General features: G+C 49.0%; 1 protein-coding gene across 2 annotated transcripts in view; it reads right to left on the reverse strand.

The window, feature by feature from the left end:
- Positions 1 to 8,226: 8,226 nt before the first annotated feature.
- LOC133343839 (chromatin complexes subunit BAP18-like) overlaps positions 8,227 to 23,937 on the reverse strand; it is a 35,018-nt gene continuing 19,307 nt past the window's right edge. The window contains exons 3-6 of one of the 2 annotated variants that reach the window (XM_061553745.1): positions 20,280 to 20,381; positions 16,441 to 16,652; positions 11,935 to 12,039; positions 8,227 to 10,843 (exon numbers count right to left, since the gene is read on the reverse strand). In XM_061553745.1, the coding sequence (XP_061409729.1) occupies positions 10,782 to 10,843; positions 11,935 to 12,039; positions 16,441 to 16,652; positions 20,280 to 20,381 (481 nt within the window). In that variant the 3' untranslated portion in view covers positions 8,227 to 10,781. The remainder of the gene's footprint in view (positions 10,844 to 11,934; positions 12,040 to 16,440; positions 16,653 to 20,279; positions 20,382 to 23,937) is intronic. The other variant, XM_061553753.1, reaches the window with a different exon arrangement.

Below are 23,937 nucleotides of genomic sequence, written 5' to 3' on the forward strand. Positions count from 1 at the left end.
AGCAACGCGTGCGCACGCGCGCACCAATACGAGAGGAAAAAATAGGGTAGAGGCGCAGTCCCGCAAGTGCTTACTCCACGCCTCTGCTGGCGGAACATGTCCCACGAGAGGGAGATGAAGAGAGCCCCGCTCTCTGCGCTCGCTCGTCACCGTGGCGTGCGCGATGACCACCACCACCACCACGTGACTTTTATTTCGTGTTGTGCGCGGTGCTTTTAGCGCCACAACGCGTGGATTTGTAGCGTTTGTTTTCATTTGTGTTGCTGGTGACTTTGTGCGTTTCATATCGGAATCGCCTCCAGTGCTGTTGCTGCTGTCGGCAATAAAAGTTGTTTAAAAGTTAAAAGTCTCCCTCCACGCTGGCGTTGACGTCTTAGAAGAGTTTGTGGCGTCCACGCTTTTCTCCCACCACTCCTGACCTGACCATCCACTATAGCTGTGGTGCTGAACCCATGATAACCCACTCCTGGGTGGGTGCACAGAGGCCGGGTGGATTCAAGGAACTTGCCCATTCTTTTAACTGCATCTCGACCTTTCAGATGCGCTTCTGCGGCCGTCTGGAACGTTCTTTCTTCCGATATTAAGAAGCCACTGGAGCTTTGAAATTTTTAAATAGTCGCGATTGAAAACTCATTTCTATAGAACTGCTCTTTGTGTTCAGTTTTTTTTGTCCTCACGCACCTCCGATTAGCACGGTTGGCTGCGTACGGTGCGAAAGAAGTTCTGCGTACATACATAGAACTGTCGCGTCGGTAGGCAGAACAGGCGACCTCTGGGATTGCAAGTCCAGTGTGCTAACAGCATCGCGATCCATTCGGACGAGAAATGCCATCTACGTCGGGCGTGTCGTGACAAGAAATTGTCTGGCTTGAAGGTCGTGATTGAGCAAAAGTTGTGTGCGAAAATATCAGGAGGAAGAGAATTACAATGCTCGATGATGGAATGACGTATGGACGTATTTTAGGTCGATAAAACTAGTACCACTTTGTGCAATGTAAATACTGCCCTGGGCCATGGAAACATGGAATTTCCACCACTATATGCTCGTTGGAGGCTACATTTTGACGTTGCTTTACTCTGACTTCCACCGCCACGGAAAGGGAGACAAAGGCGGCCAGGAATGCGTGGTACTGACGTCACCACCATTTTTTTCATCCTTCTGTGTGCGTGTCGCGGCGCTCGCAGACAACATCTGACCAACCCATTCATCCAGGCAAAAACAGCCGGTGTTTATCTGACATCTTTATATTTTAATAAGCAGTTTGCGCTCAGTGTGTGCGTGAGAGAGGATGTGTGTGTATGTGTGTGTGTGTTTGTGTGTATGTGTGTGTTTGTGTGTGTATGTGTGTGTGTTTGTGTGTATGTGTGTGTTTGTGTGTGTATGTGTGTTTGTGTGTATGTGTGTGTTTGTGTGTATGTGTGTGTATGTGTGTAAGCAGTCGCCCTCCAACAACAACGGAGGGCGGAGGAGCGACGCTCACAACAACGAGCGGAGCGCCGGGTGGCTAAAGCACAGCAAGTTGGTACAGTAGGGGGCACAGGTGGTGCATCAGCCAGTCATCTCGGTCATCTCGGTCAGTCGACCCGTGGCACCTGCTGGGTCTGCCCCGTGACCTCCTGCCAGCGGGCGTTCGACACTTCACGTGGCCTCAAGGTGCACTTGGCCTGGCACAAGCATCGTGGTGACGTCACCGCCACTTAGTGGCGAATGGCGGTTGTTGTTGTTGTATGTGTGTGTTTGTGTGTGTATGTGTGTGTGTGTGTTTGTGTGTATGTGTGTTTGTGTGTATGTGTGTGTTTGTGTGTGTATGTGTGTATATGTGTGTATGTGTGTCTGGGCAGCCACCGCATGCCTAAACAGCTTTTGTTCCGCCGGATCGAGGGGGCTACACGGGCGCGGCACGGGCTGGAGAAGAGATGGAGTGATGTGGTACAGGAGGACGTGGAGCTGAGTGGACTTGCCGATGACTGGTACCAGCGGTGTCAAGATCGGCCTCAGTGGAGGAGGCTCGTTAAGGACGCTACTGGGCAGTTGGAGGCAGTCGCCCTCCAACAACAACGGAGGGCGGAGGAGCGACGCTCACAACAACGAGCGGAGCGCCGGGTGACTAAAGCACAGCAAGTTGGCACAGTAGGGGGCACAGGTGGTGCATCAGCCAGTCATCTCGGTCATCTCGGTCAGTCGACCAGTGGCACCTGGGTCTGCCCCGTGACCTCCTGCCAGCGGGCGTTCGACACTTCACGTGGCCTCAAGGTGCACATGGCCTGGCACAAGCGTCGTGGTGACGTCACCGCCACTTAGTGGCGAATGGCGGTTGTTGTTGTTGTACCTGTGCAAGGGGGGAACGGTGGCGCAGCGATTAGCGCGCTGCGCTCCGAACTCGGCGACCCGAGTTCGATTCCCGCAACACGGCCAACAACACCCATTGACGATTATCTGAACCGGTCCTGGGCCTCCCCTAGGTCGACCCAGCCTCAAATGATGACCTGGTGCATTGTGTAGTAAACATCGCCACTGGGGAGACAAAGGCGGCCGAGCGTGGTTACTGGACACCCACCCCCAAACAGCACTTGCCCCAACAGCCTGCGAAAGGCTACGCGGGGGATCTTTGTCTTTGTTACATTGTAATTATATCAGCGTCACCCGTGAAAGCCGAGAGGGGGGTGGGGGCGGGGCCCTGTGGGTCTGTGACGTCACCGCTCAGCTGTTGTCAGGTGAGAGCGGCGGTGGCGGCTTCACCTGGTCGCCTCGTGGAGCACGTGACCGTGCGAACGGGGCCAATGACATGCGCGTCTCTCCTGGCGCTGTGCGCGTGTTTTTGTTTTGCGTGTGGCCTTTGCACGCGTGTGTGTGTTATTGTGCGTGTCTCTGTGTGTGTGTGTTATTGTGCGTGTGTGTCTGTGTGTGTGTCTGTGTGTGTGTCTGTGTGTGTTATTGTATGTGTGTGTCTGTGTGTGTGTGTACATGTGTATATGTGTGTGTCTGTGTGTGTTATTGTATGTGTGTGATATTGTGCGTGTCTTTGTGTGTGTCTGTGTGAGTGTGTTATTGTGCATGTATATGTGTGTGTCTGTGTGTGTCTGTGTGTGTTATTGTGCGTGTGTCTGTGTGTGTTATTGTATCTGTGTGTATGTCTGTGTGTGTGTCTGTGTGTGTGTGTCTTTGTGTGTGTGTGTGGGGAGCGGTGGTGTAGCGGTTAGCGCGCTGCGCTACGAACCCGGCGACCCGGGTTCGATTCCCGCTCACGGCCAACACCGGTGACGATTATCTGAACCGGTGCTGGGTCTCCCCTAGGTCGACTCAGCCTCAAATGAATACCTGGTGCGGTGCGTAAACATCGCCACTGGGGAGACAACGGCGGTCGGGCGTGGTGCTGGCCACCCACCTCCTCGTGTACCGTTCCGGCCTTCATAGGTGCTCGCTAACAGCACTTGCCCCATCAGTCTGTTAAGGTTATATGGGAGATCGTTGTCTTATGTGTGGGAGTGTTGTCTGTGTTAAATCGTCTCACGTGTGGCTCTGCGCATGTTTTTAAGCCTTCGATTGTGTTGTTGTAGTTGTTGTTGTTGTTGCTGTAGTCGTAGTCCGTGTGCCCTTCCGAGTTCAATTCCCTGCTACCTCAGCGGCGACCTATTTGCACCGGTCCTGGGCTATGCCAAGGTTGACTCAGCCTCAAATGAGTACCTGGTGTAGTGAGCATCACGGGGGGGGAGAGACAAAGCCGGTCCGGCCGGAGTTGCTGGCCACCCAGCCCCTCGTGTGACGTACCAAGCTTCACAGGTGTTCGCTGACAGCTCTTGCCCCAAAGGCTACACCGGGGACCTTTGTTTTGCCAGCTGTTTGGTGTCTGCGAGCGTGCCGCGGTTTTTGCGCGCTGCCATACGAACCTGGCGCTTGCGTTCGAATTGCCGCTCACGACCACCGACACCAATGACGATTATCTGAACCGGACCTGGGTCTCCCCTAGGTCAACTCAGCCTCAAATGAGTACCTGGTGTGGTGCGTAAAAACATCGCCACCGGGGAGACAAAGGCGGCCGTGCGTGGCGCTTGGTCACCACCCCACCCCCCCTCGTGTCGAGCTCCCTTCTAGTTATCACCAGCATCATCATCATGCTGATGACAAGAACGACGAAAGGTGAGAGCGATTCAAGTGAGGCCCGGAAACACGTCCCTCCATTGAAACTTGTCTCACGCGACGTGTACCCACCAACATATTGATGTCTCTTGCTGGGTATGCAGAGCCTCGGAGATGACGGTGGGGGGGGGGGAGGTGGGGGGCCTTAAGAAACGTGCCCACTGTTTCAGTAGCCCCTGCCGGGAGATCGAACCGGTCCAACTCTGGATTGCAAGTCCATTGTGCGCACAAGCACACCAAGGGCGGCGTAGTCCCCAATGGGGCCGTCCATAAATGACGTCACGCGATTTTGGACGATTTTTGACCCCCCCCCTCAAATATGAAGTCACAAAGCTCTGCCCCCCCCTAAAAATATTAAACATGCTTCAAATCGCTGTAAACTATTGTCATTGTAGTGCGTATTTAATGTGGCGCTGCACTCTGATGTTGTAGGAGAAAACATTTATTAAAAAGTTTTTTTTTTAAGTAGAACGTGTTGTCTATGTTGATTTAAAGTTGCGCATTTTGATGTGACGTCACATTTCTCAACCCCCCCCCCCCTAGGTTCGTGACGTCATTTATGGACGGCCTCTATGATACAAAACGACACGAAGTAAATCACAGCCTTTTGTCAAATCCACCTGCTGGGTCGTTCGCCGGTGTTTGTTTGGCCATACTTCACCTCGCTGCGAGTTGAAATCGGGCGCCCTGAGCTGAGCTGGGTTCAGACATCACTCGCCCCATTGATCGCGTGGGTGCGCTAACCACTGCCCCACCGCTCCGTCCAAGATCATGTTTCTAAATAAGAACGCGTTTGCAATTAATTCCGTTCCAGAGTTATTGCTCAAAACGTTAATTGCCTGCATTTTATATGAAAGTGTTGGAATCAAAGTTTACGCCTCAGCTGATTATGCACCAACCTAATCATTCAGGAGGTCACGTGCTTGGCACCAAATTACGTCGGAGTAGAGTGAGATGAGAGTGGAGAGGTAGGAGAGTGCGTGGAGGGGAGTAGAGTGAGATGAGAGTGGAGAGGTAGGAGAGTGCGTGGAGGGGAGTAGAGTGAGATGAGAGGGAAGAGGTAGGAGAGTGCGTGGAGGGGAGTGGAGTGGGATGAGAGTGGAGAGGTAGGAGAGTGCGTGGAGGGGAGTAGAGTGAGATGAGAGGGGAGAGGTAGGAGAGTGCGTGGAGGGGAGTAGAGTGAGATGAGAGGGGAGAGGTAGGAGAGTGCGTGGAGGGGAGTAGAGTGAGATGAGAGGGGAGAGGTAGGAGAGTGTGTGGAGGGGAGTAGAGTGAGATGAGAGGGGAGAGGTAGGAAAGTGCGTGGAGGGGAGTAGAGTGAGATGAGAGAGGAGAGGTAGGAGAGTGTGTGGAGGGGAGTAGAGTGAGATGAGAGGGGAGAGGTAGGAAAGTGCGTGGAGGGGAGTAGAGTGAGATGAGAGTGGAGAGGTAGGAGAGTGCGTGGAGGGGAGTAGAGTGAGATGAGAGGTAGGAGAGGTAGGAGAATGCGTGGAGGGGAGTAGAGTGAGATGAGAGGGTAGAGGTAGGAGAGTGCGTGGAGGGGAGTAGAGTGAGATGAGTGTGGAGAGGTATGAGAGTTCGTGGAGGGGAGTACAGTGAGATGAGAGGGGAGAGGTAGGAGAGTGTGTGTGGAGGGGAGTAGAGTGAGATGAGAGATAAAGAGTGCTACATAACGATGAAGACACAAACAGCAGCATTAATTAAACGTTGACACTTGCGAACTTACGCGTGCGTGTGTTTGTGCCGAGGAAGGAGCCTCCGATTACGCAATCCCGGCATCAACAGCGGATCACGAGGAGACAGAATGTGCGCGAGTTTCGTCCTCTTCCGAGAACCAGCGGCCACTCCTCCTCCTCCACACAGAGGCCAAGCACAACAACATTCCTGACGCCACCGAAACCATTCCGGTACCGCGGTCAGCCATCGGTAGCCACGTGCAAATCCACAGCTGGTTGAAGGCCTCTCAAAAGCCACCCACCACCACCACAACCCTCCCCTCGCGGTTCCATGCTGCGTGCCTCCCCCAATGAGCGTAGCCCGTCTGTCTGTCCGCGCAACTTTATTGGACTCAAATCAACGGCGACGAAACCACTCGGAACGCACCCGGACTTCGCTCGGATCTCGGAAGTCAAGCAGGATTCGAGCCTGGATAGTGCTTGCGATGGGTGACCGCCATGCACGACAGGCCGACACAGGGCAGCTGCGGCCCTACGTCCTGGTCAACAGAGCGGGGTGCACAGCAAATCCGTTGTGCGGTACTTCTACGCGCCCACGTCTATGGCTCCTTGTTTTTGACCAGACAGCACCGAAGACCCGTGGTTAAAGAATGGCCCAACAACCGTTGCGTACGTGGATTCACAAAGCGGCTGTGAATGTATCATTGTGAAATGTGAGCGGGTACTTCCAAAAGCCACTCCAACTGGATCAAGATAAATGTGTCTGTCTCGTCTTTGAGCAAGTACATTTAAGTGGAAGTGAAGTGACCACGACACGGAATTAATCTTCACGTTGCAGAGCCCACCGAATCGGGACGCTTACTCTTTAGAAAATCAACACGAAGGTCACAGCACACGACGCAGTAGTGGCCGCTCTGCATTTAAACGATTTAGTTTCATCTTGTTTGAAGCTTTCGTGACTGCAGGAATCCATACTCTTTGGTTCTTTCGGTAAAGTCACGTAGGTAGAAAATAAAACATTTTCAAACCTTTTTAAAACAGTCTGCATCAGCAGCAGGCCACGCTTTCCCACCTGATGACGGACACTTTGTTGTTGCGCCCGAAACGTCGTGATTTATTTGATTTTATACCTACGTGACTTTACCGATTTAGTTTAGGAAAAGCAGAACGAATATTGATGTAAACAGTTCTGAGTTGACGAGTCAGTAACTCCCTCGCCTGGTATTCAAGCAGTTGTGGGCGTTCAATGTCGATCCTGACGCCTGCTGTTAATTTTTGGATTTTGGATGTTCTCCCCGTGGTCGCGTCGATTTTTCTCCGGCGGCTCCTCCCGGTTTTTCCCTCCACATTTAGAAACATGCGTTTAAGAGTACGTGGCCGCATTAATCTCCACGCGATGATAAGCCACTTCGTTGAGCTATCATTTGTGGCCGGGTTGCTTCTGAAAAATATCTCTGTAGCTCAGTGGGCCTTACATGGTAAAATAAAAGTTTGTGGTTCCATCGTGTACTTTCTTGGAAGGCAGTGCTGTTGACGAATGTGGCGTTTTATTGTAAAATAAAATATATATTTGTGCCCGTGGAACTATTATCTACGCAGCAGCAACAAATGTTTTCTTCTCGAGAACAGGATGTGCCAAGAGGGTTTACGTGCGGTCCGCCCCTCCCGTGACCTCTCAAACATCTACGCGTGAGCCGAGTCTCATTGTTTACCTAGGGAAGACTTGCCTGTGGGTCGGAACCCCCCCCCCCCCCCACCACCACCACCGTCATTGGCCAATCGTTTCACCAACCCCAAACTGACCCAGTGTGGTGAACAAGACTGACGCGGCACGATGGGGCCTGCCTTCATCCAGCAGTGGATTGTCAATTAAAACTTTTTTTTTTATAAAAAAAAACTTTTTAATTACAGAGCATACGCACGAACATTTCAACACGTTGATTTTGTAACGACTGAATCTGGGTCGCAGTTCAGACAGACTGAAAGTCTGCTTTGTGTTATGCGATCCATGTTACACTATTCAGCTCGACTGTCCAAAATTCAACACTAAATAGCCAAACCGAGCCGTACTAAGGTATCCCATTGAGTCTCGAACTATTAAATAAGATTTACGCATCTGTGAAAGCCAGTCTGAAGGCTCTTGTTTATGAGGGCTCTGTTAGATTGGGAAGTTTGGCTAAATCCTATTAATGGCTATGCGGTTAACTCGAACCCGTACCTGGAGCACAATCGGTTTTCCACCCTGGTTATATGAACGGCGGTTGTTCACGCAAGCACTATTCAGGCTCAACTCCGCTTTGCTTCCAAAAACTGGCGCAAGGTCCAGATGATTTGGTCATATAGCCTCGTAACGCACGACTGTATTTAACACATTACCCAGAGGCCCACAAGAACACACACACAAGTCTCCACTGTTCAAAAAAAGTGAAGATATTCACGTTTAATCGTTGGTATAAATACAAGAGAATCAAAACGCACTGGTTAGACACGTACGTTTTCCGATCACGTCATCGACGAGAGACAACATAACGAGAAGGGGCATTAACAGAGTTTAAAGTTTATCATAACCTTGTTATCGAAGTCCGTTCCATCGCACTGCGGTGCAGTGTGCACACACAACAATGCGACGCCGGGTGTCCCAACCTCCAAGTCCTCGTGGGCAACCACAGCAAGCCCTTCCAAGTTGACCTCCTTTCAAAAATGCGATTTACGTTCGTTGCAGGCCACACACGTCTTGGCGACTGTGAAAACAGGTCTCGCGTGATGCGGCAAGCACCGATTCAAATAAAGGTTGAGGATTTGCATTTAATCGTCACAAAAGCAGGGAAGCATGGCGTTGATGAACACTTTACATTAAATACAAAGCACAGAGGTCGGAAAGGGACAAGATGGCCGAGTTGAAAAACAGAAAAGTTAGAGAGAAAGAAATCGTGCATACGCTGGATTATGTAACACTTACACAATACCCAGTGTCTTCCGAAGACTTTAATAAGCACTCGGGAAGCTTATAGGGTAACTTGTCAGTGAAAATACATTTTCAAAAGCTGATTTTTTTTTCCTCTGCTTTGATGAATTGGCCTCGTGTTTCAATATAGGACGAGTCCATAATTGCAACAGAACTTTAGACTAAAGTTGCACCCGCGTTGAATAATCGTTACGAGAGGTTTCGAGGCCTCCATACTCCCCGTCAAGGATGTAACAATCTTAGACGGAGAGCGGTAATTGTATTCTCCGGATTATCGGTCACTCCAGAAAGTAAGTTGAACCCCCACACCCCCCACGCCACCTTTTGGGGTCATTGTAAACACATTTTTTTCCCCCCAAATAAATGACATCCAAAGAAAACCAGGAAACAAGGATGTAGATTACTAAATAGAGACGTGGATGCTGGGGGGAAAAAACAAGTGTCATAATATGGGGAAACCGGCTACTACGGCGAATTTCCAGAAGATGATTTTGAACTCGCCGCTTTAAAATTGGGAGCGATGTCATCGGGAAGGTTATTTTGAACTCGAACAAGACACATTCAAGCGTAGAATGCATTCTACAGATAAAACACACCCCTACTTTCTATTTAAATAATCTGGACTGTATGGTAATAAAAGGAGCAATTAATACGGGACAGCATTGGAAGAGGAAACAATCACAAACTCGTGCACAAACGCAGAGATCTTGTGTCAGCTGTGCGAGTTTAAGGTGACGCAGAGCGATCTTAATTTGAAATCGGTGCTTTCTGTCCCGTGGGGACGATTAGCAATCATCAGGCAAGTGTGGTGTGTGAAAACGACTCTATTTGTATCTTTAGCGAAAATTTGAAAACTTGGAAACGCATTGCGCGGGAAGCCGTGACTAACGGAGCCCCCGGGGATCGCCGCTGCAACTCGCTGTGGAAGGTGCACACACGTCGGCGCCACGAACACAGCCTGCAACAAGCAGCAGCTCCGTGGAACAGTCGGCGTGACGTGTCGCAGATTCAAACGCCGTCCAAATCCACGCGCAAACCTCTGGATGCCGAGCGTGGAGAGTGAAGTCATCGCTGGAATTTTAAAACGGTTGCAACACCGTGCCAATAGCAAGAAAAAGGCTTTTCTTCCTCAATTTTGTCCACAATTACATTGCTTACAACAGTGCCACGAGATTCGAGTCACGAGCAGAAGACATTTCCATCGGATACACCTCGCGGCGGAAACAGTCCTCGCGTTTTTTTCGCTAGCGAAACACCACTGGGTGTGGATGGGCATCGCAGCGCTGCTTGTTAAGTCAACGTCCACATCTTTTTTTTCGACTGCGCACCCAGAACGTCGGCGGGGCCGTGCCGAGCCAGTCCAGCCTTGGCTCATGGTGACACGACTGTTGTATTTTTTTTCCCCACTGCAGATCCCGAGCCATGCCACCGACGTCACGCGCCATGTGACACAACGAGCAACACTGTGCAAGCCGGCTCAGCTTGGACCTCAAAGCCAGATTCGGATGTTTTTCGGGAGGCCTGCGTCTTGAAGGTTTAGTTTTGACTCATACCTGGCAAAGAGCCGGCGGAGATCCACCCATACTGCAAGGGTCCCCCCCCCCACCCCTCATTAGAGTGGCTCAGATGTGTCAGCGAAAAATGAGTATTTGATAAACATCTTATTTACACTTAGGTAGCACATCTCGTTATATTCCCCCCCCCCCCACCCCGCCGCAAAGGTTGTTTGTCGCATGGCAATCAAACCACACTTTTCGTTTAGTTCTTACCGAGCTGAGTTAAGCCCAATTAAATGATAAAACCAATACTTAACGGACCGTGTGGTCATCATTGACCAGGCTTAAACCGTAAAACTCTCTGCGCTGTGAGAACTCGGTTTAAAGGTGGGTATTTTGTTTTCTTACAGATAAAAAACAAATGCTGATAAGACAACTTGCAATGACATTTTGTTTTTGCGTGTGGTTTGTGTTTTTTGTTTTTTTTTACAAACGAAGGGGAGAGGCTATCGAGGCAGGATCCCTCCTGGATTGATGATGAGCTGGTTCGGGTCCAGGGACATGTTGTCTGTGGAAACAATAACAACAACAACGACGACGACGATTAACACGTCGGCTTTTGCGATCAATATCATCCGAGTAAAGATTGTAAATGTTTACACCATTGGAACCTCATTTGCCAGTAAAAAAAAACTTATAATTGTTTTTTTTACCCTTTTATCTGGCAACAAAACTGACAAAGGTGTTATCATTGTAAATGTTGTGGATCTGTTCTCCAACACCGGCGTGCTGTACTAGTGACGAATTGGCCACGTTCTGTTTACGTGACAACCCTTACTAGTTGGCTGTGTCGGGTGGTGGCGGGTTTAACGACGCATTTATATATTTCTGCGATCTAACCCAAAAAAAACCTGCATTATGAACAACAATTAAGACTGACATTCGAGCGCATGGTGGATCGGGTAAAGAATTTTGATTTGACTAGACAGCGGTGGTGTGTAACGAGAAGTGGTCCTCGAGTTAGTGACCCTGCACTTTCTGTTCTCAGAATCCATAAATTACCGATCGCTGGAGGTTTTACGGCGTGGCTGTGACAAATCCTTCCCTTCGAGTGACATCACCGCTACACGGTCTGGCTCACAACCAAGACGGCGGCAAACAGAACAATACGCCACAACGCGGATTTACACGGCGTCTACACGCAAACTGCAGTTATCGTGCTGCCCGCCACACGCCCCCCCCTCCCGCCATCATGGACGGACGGACGAAGAAACAGACGACATTCAGCAGACGGACAAAGCTAAGGGCATAAACCATTACACGATGAGATCTCCTTTACCAGTGGCAAAATATAGTAATAGGTTTTTACCCTTTTAACTGGTACAAAATCTGACACCTTTATACAAGGCATCATGTTTGCAATAACCTCAACACAAGAAGTCAAAATGCAAACAAAAAGAAACAACTCTGATGATGATAATGATATGCACTGTCCTTGAAGTTGATTGGTCCACACCCGAGACAGCTTTCTTTAGAGCCTAGTCTCCATTGGTGTTGGACCAGATGACGCCAAAAGGAGTACAACTGGCATAAACCATTGTCAAGCGTTTAAAAACTAAATCGGCCAAAGGAATGCAAGTGCGGCAGCGGCGTCGTCACCTTGCTCAAAGTCGAGCTTCTTGACGGGCGAAGAGTCGCCCAGGCCTTCGATGTCCACGAGCTCCGCCCCCGCGTCCGTGTCGTTCAGGGCGCTCAGCGTCACGTCTGTCGGAGGGACACGATCAGCGCTTGCACGGACGGACATCGTAACACCACGTAACGTAATGTGCGGCACGTCGCAACACCACCAGCAGCAGCACGTGGCCTTAGTAACACGCACACGACGTCACAGCTGAAGAACCCGGCTCTACACAGTGCGGTAATGCTTCTTCAAGTGCGGCCTCATGATTTAAAACAGGAGCCGCTGCTGCGTTTGAATAGCGACGTTGAATCGGCGCTCGGGTACGGGGCTCACACGGCCAGTGCCGCACTCGGCAAAACATTTGAGAGGGGGCCCGAGTTGTAACGCAGTCACTCGCGCTGGGATGGCTGCCCGAGCAAAGCTGGTCACCTCTCTCGCAAGCGGATGAGCTCGCTTATCTTGGATCACTTTCCTTTCTGGTACCAAAGCGCCACCGACTGCGCGTCCCTTCGAGCACTGTCGTGAGGTCACGCACTGCTGCTGGCTCATCTCTAGAAGCTATTTGTTAGAATGTTTGGGGGTGGGGTGGAGGTCATGGCACCGACATAACGCTCTGCCCTGCGTACCCAAGGCGTTGTTGTGAGATCCGACGCATTCTCTTCCGAAGATTAACGCAGTCGCCGCGGCTGGCACAGCGCCGCTCACGAGTTACGCAACTGCGCAGTTCTCCGATGTGTTTTCGTGGCGGTCAGCACGACAGATCGACAGCTTCTGAAATTGCTGTCCATCTAGCAGTAAAAATGGGTAACACCCACACAATAAGTCGATCGGCAGGTTGCGTGTCGTGCGGTAGAGCGTGGATATTCCCGCCTCTTTCACGACATCTAGCCAGCGTGGAAGAGTAGGCCAAAGTACCCAATCAGGGCCCGCTCGAGCATTTCCGCGAGCAATGGCTCGAGGAAGGAATTTCAGGGCCGCACATTTTGCCTTTAGATTTTTAAAAAGAATATAGCTTCCGGACTGATCATCATAGAAGATGTATGGATTGTTATTGTACATGGGGGGTTATTTATGACGCAGTTTATGACGCAAGTTGTTTTGATTTAACACGTTGCTCATGTTCAACAATAGTGCATGGCCAAAAACAACAAACCGCACTCGCCTGCCAATTATCGCTTCTCCCTGCGCACGATTTGCAATGTGCCCACGGCCACATTCGTTCATTTGCATTCAACGGCAGAAAAAAAAAGAAATCCCACAGTAGGGGTGACGATGATGCAACGTTGCTGAGGCTTGCGACTCGGGGTCCAGTCATCGTTGCACGGCTCGATAACAACACGGAACCGTCAGTGCCTTGGCGGTCACCTGTTTCCCGTCACTTCCTGCGCAATTTAAATGCTTCTGCCGCACGTGGTGCTCAACATTTCAGCCAAGGCGACACCGAGGATTATTCGTTCAACAGCTGCTTTGAGGTCAGAGCAATGAGCGCCTCGCACTGCCTCTGTTAACCCGGCAGCAAAAACGGTGACCCACCGCATGAATAAGGGGGCACAGCGGTGGCTAGGAGATGTTAACTACCTCGCCTTGTATACAGGATGTCATGGGTTCGATCCCGACCCTGATGCCCGCTGTATATTTGGAAGTTTGCGCGTTCTCTCCGTGGTCGCGTGGATTTTTCTCCGGGTCCTCAGTTTTTTCCACACGGTAAGCCACTTTGTTGAACTATCATTTGTGGCCAGGTCGCTTCTGGGAAATTAGCTATATAGCTCAGTGGCTCTTACCTGGTGAAATAAAAATTGTAAAAAATAAAATAAGAAACGGGTGCACCACCACAGTTAGTCCGTGGGCAAGTCGCGGATGCTGATGACCAAGTGTGGGTACTTCCACCTCTTCAAAGATTGTCAAACCGGCGTGGAAGAGTTGGTCAAAATAATATTTTAGGGGAGAGCGCTTACTGGTAGGAACCACCTGGTTACACCAGCCCACAGGGGATTATTGTGTCCGTCCGTCGTGCAGGGAGGGGCTGGGTGGGGAGGGGAGGGTGGTGAGGGTGGGGCTGGGTGGGGCTGGGTGGGAGGAGTGGGGCTGGGTGGGGAGGGGCTGGTCACCCCGTGGTGCCCTTATAAAACTCAACGTTTAACTTACTCACGCCGGCTTGTGCCCGCCCTCACAGTCGGGCATATTTGCGAAATACACCACGCAGCCGTTGACCCTGGCCATTGACCGAGCAACCCAACGTTCCTACCAGCTCCCTCCGCAGGAATGTGTTTATAGCGCTCCCCGACAATGGATGACCTTCCACCAGCAGTGGCTTGAGCAAGGCATTCAAAGCAGGGCTGCACGTTTACCTTCGCCTGCGTGTTTTTAAATCCTAGTTGAGCACCGGAAGTGAATTGCACAACTGTGTGGCATAAATATTTTGGTCGCTTTTTTCTTTTTCTTCGGTGCGTTTGCCTGCCAATTGTAGAGCTCTCTCTCTTTAAGCCGACACAAGCTTTTTTTAGTTTTGCTTTTCCACTCCTGCACCCCCTCCCCCCAATTATATTCCGATTGTGCCATCAGTGTCATGTCACAAGACATACATTTGCATTGAGCTCTGCAACTAGCAGTGCATCCTGTGCCAAGTAAAACAAAATGTTGAAGGCTCAGAGTGAGAATCTATCCACGTGACAAAGCCCACCCACAAGTATTGTGATGTGATGGGGTTTTTATTGCAGCTATTGGGAGGATCATCAACTTACTACATTGGCCATTTACGTGCACATTTACGGCAGTTATGTGAATCCACTGCAGATCTTTGGCGTTATTTGACCATACTTCACCAAGCTCGTCAAGGCGGTTTGGCGACGGCCAACACATTCCTGCGGAGGGAGCTGGTAGGAACATTGGGTTGCTCGGTCAATGGCCAGGGTCAATGGCGGCGTGGTGTATTCCGCAAATATGGCCGACTGAGGGCGGGCACAAGCCGGCGTGAATAGGTTAAACGTTGAGTTTTATAAGGGCACCACGGGGTGACCAGCCCCTCCCCACCAAGCCCCAACCCTCTCCACCCAGCCCCTCCCCACCCAGCCCCTCCACACACAGCCCCTCCCCCATCCTCCCCACCCAGCCCCTCCCTGCACGACGGACGGACGGACACAATAATCCGCTGTGGGCTGGTGTAACCAGGAGGTTCCTACCAGTATAAGCAGAGACGTGTATAGGCAGTGAGGTACAGCAATGACTTCTGCACTGCCGCCTGCCGCTCGCGGCCACGAACACCTGTTGCGAGCATGGTCACCCACTGAGGACACAATCGAGGCTCAACACTGCTTTAGCTTCCAAGTTCCGACAAGATGGGGTGCATCTTCTTGGTTCTTTCGGTAAAGTCACGTATAATGGAAAGAATAAAAATAAAGCATAATAAAATAATTAAAATGTTTTACTTTTATTATTTTCATTCTACGTGACTTTACCGGTTCATCTTCTTGGTTCTTTCGATAAAGTCACGTAAAATGGAAATAATAAAATTAAAACATAATAACTATTTTATTATGTTTTATTTTTATTATTATGTTTTATTTTTATTATTTTACATAATAATTATTTTTGAATGTTTTATTTTTATTATTTTATTATTTCCATTCTACGTGACTTTACCGAAAGAACCAAGAAGATGAATCCCTGCAGTCACGAACGCTTTAAATCGAAATTTAAAGGTGGGGTTCATTTCTGCGAGATTTGGTTATTGGCTCACGACGACGATGCTAATAATAATCGAAACACTAAAACAAAAACCAATCGCTAATAAACTTCGGTCATTAGCGTGGTTTATTTTTGAAGTTTCCAGCGCGAGCACGAGGATATGGGGCCGGGCAAAGCTACTCTTGGGCAGGAGGGCGCGGGACCGGTTTTGCCGTGGAGCGATTCTGCCGCAGGAGCTTAGCAGCCCCGACTCGCACAGGAAGATTTCAAGGAAACTTTATTACAAAAACACCAGCAACAGCAGCAGTGACCACCTCCCCCCCCTCACCCCCCCCACCCACAGCTAGATTCACACGAGGAATACTTTACAGTTCGTACGCCGCCCATCGGGTCAGTCCAGTTCACCCCACCTTATTGCGAAGCAATGACTGACGCCAAAGCAATGTTATTAAATACCACGGCAGTACAGGAGAGGCTGGACCACAAGCACACCCCCCCTATCATTGTTAATGAGAGTTGCTCGCTCAATATTAATAGCGACGCGTGTTGCAAGCGTTGTGCGTGTTGCCAGGTGGCCGACTCGCAGGGATGGGTGGCTTGGAAAGTCACACACCACATGTGCTAATCATTTGAGGCCGAGTGGACCTAGGGGAGACCCAGATAATCGGCACCGGTGTCGACCGCGAGCCGGGTTCATAGCGCAGCACGCAAACTGCCCACGCCACCAGAATCACCCCCCACCCCATCATCCTGGTCCCACGCTGCCATCCTTCGCCCCCCACACTGCCACAACTGCTCACCAGATGAGGTTTTCTGTTTCTTGATTCCTGCGGCCTCGGCGAGCCGGTGTGCGGCGCTGAGTGCACTGGAGCCTGTGGCGCTCCCCGCGGCTGACGCCACAGAGCCGGTGCCCCCGGCCGCCTTCTTGGGCGACTTCTTGGGCGACTCGGCGGGAAGGGGCAACCCCGTCTCCTCGTAGGACTTGCGCTTGAGCGTTGACTTAATCTGGGCCCTGTCGCAGGGGAGGGTCGCGGGGGGGGGGGGGGTCACAGAGGGGTTGGGAATCGTCGTCAGAAGGCCCTGGGGCTAAATGGGACTTAAACAAAGAGGACGTGAAATGTTGTTTTGTTTTATCTTCACCCTCTGCCCCACTCAATGAATCCCGATTTTGCTCTTGGTGTTATGTGATGATGAATCCATCTGGATCTCTCGCAGAGGAGTACATCCCTTCGTGTTAAGAGAGCGGCTCGCCAAAGCAGAGATCGCAGAACTCCTTTTGAGATCCCTGGCAAGTGACCTCGAGTCCACACAGTCAGGGGGGGAAGCACTTACCCACCCACCCACCCTGCCACGTGTGAGCAATGCTTGAAGGGACCATCAACTCACTTGACTTGAGAACTAAGATTAATCGCAGGCCTGTATTTGAACCAAGGACCTCAAAGAATGCCAGTTCAGCGCTATAACCTCCGAGCTAACCAGCCAGCTCAGAAAAAGGCATCATTTTCTAGAGGACAGAAATAAGTCGCTTAATTTGAGGACCTGTATCACTCCACGGGAGCATCGACAAAAAAATTTAAATAACAAAATCGAGTGCGAAGAGAGACGTGTATACTTGGAATTACACCAAGGCAAAGGAAGAGGAACACGCGCATCACAGTGCAAAGACGAGTCGGAGACATATTGACTGGGCTTGTAGGCGGGACGTGCCGGTAGACGCGACGGTAGCCGACGGTTGAGACCAACAATGAAGGAGGGAACGTGCCCGAGAGGAAGTCCACCGCGGAGAGAGGGCAAAGAAGAGGTCCGCTCGTGAAAGGAGGCGGGGGATGGACCGATGCAAGGGAAACAGCGAGGCTTCGTGGCTGATAATTAATTATGATAAATGCCCCACATGCAAACACCTCCGACCGACACGTCGTGGCGAGGAATCCATCCAGCGGTGAACTCACAATGGCAAGCGCCTTGGGTTTGGAACGCTTAAAGACACATGCTTGGACCTAAATGTACATTCGGCTGCCACGGCCATGAGCGTGGACTTCAAACGGCAACCTTCGAAAGCACAAACAGCCACGCCCGTGACATCTTGACCACAGCGTTGCCCCGACTTGAGTATATTTCCCAGCGTTACGATACATTCCCCGGGCAATATTCGTCTCCGCGTTAACACAGCCCGACTTGACACCGACATAACTCCTATTTGCTCCATATTGTCGTATACTTTGAGCATTTTGGAAAATGTTTCATGGACTGCATGCACACACACGCCAAGATATATGCCATGCATTGCTCATATTTGATCTCCTCAATCCCGACATGAGATGAAGCATTAAATTTAATCCCTCGCACAGCAGCGCAACGGCCCACGGAATCGGATATCAGAGCAATCCTGAGATGTCTTTAAGTTCCCCTGAGTAAGCACACAGTAGAAAGCAGAACTTTCTCACCCACTCTGCCACTTCGAGGAGCATTAGTCGCATCACTAAAAAGTGTTTATAAACAATCATCCTATATGCACACATTCACAAAGATTATCAGCACAATGTATGTATGTCTTTCGCATCGTACGTAGCCACCCGTGCATCTCAGTAACAAATATTGAAAACGTCGACATTATGAATTCGCAATCCCATCTCGCAGACAGCATGGTGGAAAACGGCAGTGGGCAACCGCTAACGCCAAGTATTGTGAGTATCCGCCGTGCTAAACATTGTGGGCAACAATGTGTTGTAAAATGTAGAGGTGCAGCGCTGCAATGACCTGCTCACACCACTGCTGATGCATGGGCTTCCACTAAAGAGTGCCCCTCTAGGTGGGTATTTTGGCCTACTCTTCCGTGATATCCAAATGTCGTGGAAGTGGTGAGAGAACCCACAGTTTACTCCACCGCACGCGAACCCGCCGATCTTAAATCTGTACACAATATTATCGAGCTGTTAACAAAACCAAGTTCAAACACACAATTTCACTCGTCGTACTGCAAGAAATGGACGAATAACACCGTACATTTTAGTACAATTATATAAACATGTTCTTAGGTTATTTCGGTAAAGTCACGTAGGTAAAAAATGTATATTAAAATTAATAAAAGTTAAATTAAAATAAAATAAAAATCACGACGTTTCGGAGGCAACACAAGCTTCCGTCTTCAGGTGGAACCGTCACAGCACGATTGCTGTATCAAGTAAGAATTTTACTTTTATGAATTTAAATTTAAATTTTTTACCTACGTGACTTTACCGAAAAAACCTAAGAATATGAATCCTTGCAGTCACGAAAGCTTCAAATCTAGAATACATAAAAATGCACAGGTTTTGCCAATCCACTGGTGAATGTTTAGCAACTGGGCATAGATTCGTGCATATTTACTGACATGCAAATACGATGTCACAGTTCCCCCAGACTAAAAGCCTTTGGAAATATTGACCGAGTATTGAATGTAAACACATCTACGTAGAATAACTTAAACAAATTGTGGTCAATGTTGTCCACAAAGTATTTATTGTCTTGCGTATAAAAAATAAATGACGCCGTCCCATGAAAATACCAAGGTGATAGAAACCCGGCCCCTTTCAGTCTCCAGCATTAAGAGGTCAGCGGAAGTTTTGCATAGAGTATTTAGTTTTTTTAAAGAAGCCCACTTGATGGGGTCAAGTGGCTCATCAGTAGAATCCGTCATGATCTCTCCGCTGCTGGAAGACCTCCACAAGCAGTCGCCAACTCTTACGGCCTGCCAAAATAGCAAATCCATCGAGCGCCCGAGCTGATTTCACCGCCCCATCTAACTTTGTGGATGGCCTCGCAAGCGCGTTCCTCCCTTTCGCTGCCACTCCCGTCGTTAGTCTCGACCGCCGGTCGTCATTCCTTCCACCAAAGTGTAAGTGGACGATGGCCCTGTGAGAAGAACAACTAAGTGACTAAGTGGCAGTCAAAGGAGAGAATTAATGCGCCTCCTCCCACACCCCCCCCCCCCACCAAGAGGGTGCTCCACTGCAGAGCTGGAGCGATGACTTCGCTGCTGGGTGGATTGCTGCTGCATCACAGGACCACAGGACCATGGGAAATGGTAGTACCCTCTAGATTTGAAGCTTTCGTGACTGCAAGGATTCATACTCTTAGGTTCTTTCAGTAAAGTCACGTAGGTAAAATAATAATAAATAATAATAAAATAACAAATGATTAAATGTTATTAATAAAATAATAATAAATGGGGGAAAATATGCTATTTTCATTTATTATTATTATTTTTCCTATGTGACTTTACCGAAAGAACCTAAGAGTATGGTAGTACCCTCCCCTAACAAGTGGACTTAAGAGTGAAATTATATTCCGGATGAATAGAAATGTATAAAAATTAACTTCTTCAGATCGGCTTTTTGTGCTTAGTTTGCTGTCCCTCCCCCGCACGTCCGATGAGCACGTTTGGCTACATACGGTGCGCGAAAGAAGTTCAACATACATACAAAACTGAATGTGTCAGATAAACGTGGATTCGAGGTTCGCTTGCGCGTTCTTTGTTCAGCGTGAAGATCCAATCAACAGCCCCGCAGGAACTCCCTGTGCAGACGGACTCAAAGCGGACTCTTCCTGTCTCGAACGCTGTAAACGCCACGCCCCCCCCCACCCCCTCGCTCACACTTACACAGTCCTGTCCTTGATTATTCTGCTGATGTTGTTGAGGTCCTCCCCAAACCTCTTCACGGCAGAGTGCAGCAACCTCATCTCTTCCTCGGTCCACTTGGTGCTGTCGTGCAGACATGTACACGCGCATGCATTACACTCGCTCACGCTTCGCACACCTAACACATCGAGGCGTTACTCAATAGACATCGTTGCCCACATTTATATAGGAACGCGACCAACAGTGATCTTCACACCACCCAGCATCACCTAGCCACACTCATCTGGCTCGGTTACCCACAATGCCATTATCGACTACACCACTGAATGAGCTTGGCTACCCACAATGCCATGGGCTGCAGACATCAATCTTGATTTGAAGCTTTCGTGACTGCAGGAATCCATACTCTTGGTTCTTTCGGTAAAGTCACGTAGTGAGAAATAAAATAAAATAAAACAAATCACGACGTTTCGATCGCAATACATGACGATCGCTTGTGTTGCGATCGAAACGTCGTGATTTGTTTTATTTTGACTCTTTGGTTTTTTCGGTAAAGTCACGTAGATAAAAAATAAATCAATGAAAACTAAATTAAATCACGACGTTTCGGGCGCAACACAAGCGTCCTTCTTCAGGTGGGGACAACGTAGCGAAAGCGCAAACGCTTAAGTGTGTCTGACACACGTAGCGAAAGCACAATCGAAAGCTTCAAATCTAGAATTGTTTTATTTTATTTCTAACTACGTGACTTTACCGAAAGAACCAAGAGGACAGACATCACTCCATTAGCTCAGCTACACAATGGCGACGCAACAAGTTGATAAAATTCCCACCCCACGCCTGTCAACCGAGCAGTATAATTGGGTTGACCACAGTTATTCGATTGAACAGTCACATGTGGTGGGATAAAGTGTGGGTACTCCGATCGCTTTTACAAAATGTCTGGCTGGCACAGAGAAGGTAAAAGTACAGGTAGTGCTCCTACTTACGATGGAGATGCGTTACGACGACCCCATCGTAAGTCGAAAATATCGTAAGTCGAAGATGGCCTAGCCTACCCAGGAGTCTTAAAGAATGGTGATAATTTAGCAAAACAGAGCAATTTACAGTACCGTACTGTATACACTATATACTGTATGTATTTATTAATTAATTCCAATACTGTATTGCACAGTAAAATGTCAAGTAACAAAAAAACAAGGTAAATTCTTAGCCTACCGATATGAACTGCAATTGCATAGAAAGTTTTTTCAGGAAACAATCCTATCTGCTATAAAAAACTTTTAACATGCATTTTGTCGTATCGCTATCGCCATCGTAAGATCGAAATATCGTAAGTCGAACAGTCGTAACTCGGGGAACTACCTGTACTCTCGAGAAGGGCCCTACATTAGCACTCCCTCTAGTGGAGGCCCTTCTGCCAGCTGTAACACCAGAGAATAATTTCATAGCTGCACCTGTACCTTATTCCTTTACCCACAATGCCATTCACAACACACAACTCTCAAATAAGTTCAACTGCCCACACCAATCCCCCGGGTACTGCCACACCAGCACTTAAAAAAGAAATTATCTCGACGAAGCTGTTTGGCGAAAAGTTCACGGCGGATAAAATTAAACTCACAGGTGACTCATCCCGCCTGCTCGATATAAAGCGGTCACAAGATTTTCAGCGATCACAACCCAAGGGTCTCCCGCATGTGATGATGATTCATCACACCTCTGCGTCAGTAAAATAAATTCTCTGCATTAAATGTTTACCGCGACACGAAGATAAGTTCACTCTGCCGATTAACGCACGCACGCATTCTGCACAGTGTGCCCACTGATGTCATTAACGCCAGGGGCAAATTTCATATTTCGTTTGGTGGGGACCAGTCCCTCCAAAAGACGTCCACTGTTGACCTCCCACAAGGGTGTACGAATGTTATTGTCTTGAACGTAACACCCTGAGGCCATTATTTCCCTTACGTCATCATCATCCACGATCTATATACCTTCTTCTTGGTTCTTTCGGTAAAGTCACATAGAAGGGAAGTAATAAAATAATAAAAATAATAAATAATTCTCACGACGCTTCGGCCACAATGCAAGCAGCCGTCCTCAGGTGAAGACCAGGTCTGTCGGGGAGACAGCGTCTGAATGAAATGTGTGGTGGTGTTTCATTCAGACGCTGGTGGTGTTTCATTCAGGCGCTGTCTCCCCAACAGACCTGGTCTTCACCTGAGGACGGCTGCTTGCGTTGTGGCCGAAACGTCGTGAGAATTATTTTTTATTTTTATTATTTCATTACTTCCCTTCTACGTGACTTTACCGAAAGAACCAAGAAGATGAATCCCTGCAGTCACGAAAGCTTTAAATCGAAAGATCTATATACCGCCGAATGAAGGCCCCCTTCAAGCCGCTACCAACTGTCATGGACCTGCGATGCTACAAACCCAACTCCAGCTCCCACGCAACGAGGACAGAAGTTATCCTTCCTCCATGTCCACGGCCTCATCATGTACCACCCCCGCCCTGACCGCCAATCCATCACAACTTGTGTACATTGGCAATCATCCTTTCTGGTGAGGTATTCTGCCTTATATTTATTATGATTAGGGCACTACACTTTCAACACCACCTCCAGGTCTGCAAGCATTGGGAATGCTTTAATCTAGCAGTGGATTGACAAAGGACTGTGCTTTTATGTTATCTAGGATAACTGTGTATGAGATAAAGTAAAAAAAATATCTCCAAATTCAACGATTGTCAAGAGACGCTGGAAAACATCCAGCACGCACGCATTGCAACAGAGCTTGTGAAAATAAATTATTCACGTTATTAGCAAATTATATGCAAACGATATGCTCATGTTGCATCGAGTTGAAATAAGCAAACAAAGCCATACAAACGAGACAGCAAAAAAAGAAACAATACAAACGCGAGGGTAAAAACTAGAGAGAGAATTGATCGATTCTCCAATTGGATCGCGAACCCAGCTGGTGACAAGCCATACAATTAATATAACTGTTCGGCACATGGAGAGCGGACGTGTGAATCATCACACATACTTAATTTTCTAGAAATGAATTGACGTTGGTGAGTAAGGTGTATTACAAACGCACTATCCGAATGGCTCCAAATCTCAACGATCAACACATTTCCCACCGTTTAAGGCTACAACAATAATTTTGACGCCGTGTCCAGCCACTGCTGGATGAAGTTCTCCCCACATCTTGCCAGTCACGGTGGTTGTTTGACCGCATTTCACCACGCGAGTCAGTGCGGGATGGTAAAGCAGAGGGCCCCGCCTCTAGCACTGCTTCAGATATCACCCGCCATGGCTGCTGTGATCAATGATCTGATGAACTCATGTCGGCCGGGTTCAATGCATGACAAGCTTGGCACAGTTATGGCATTGTTTAAACGCTGCCTCCGGCGACAAGATGAAGTCAATTGAAATATTTTGGCTGCCCTCACTTTCAGCTCTGAACTATGGACAATGGCCATTGCCTAAAGCAGGGTTCTTCAACTCTATATTTTGCAGGGTCACATAATAAAACCTAGTGTCTGCCAGTGGGCCATGTGATGTGTCATGTCAGACGACGCCTTCAATTCAAAGTGTCACACTTACAGACGTTATGACGTGCCATGGTGGGGAGATATTAACTACTTCGCTTGGTATCCAGATGGTCAT

This window comes from Lethenteron reissneri, chromosome 2 (assembly GCF_015708825.2).
Source record: "Lethenteron reissneri isolate LAM-NWPU_2019-01 chromosome 2, ASM1570882v1, whole genome shotgun sequence".
NCBI lineage: Eukaryota > Metazoa > Chordata > Hyperoartia > Petromyzontiformes > Petromyzontidae > Lethenteron > Lethenteron reissneri.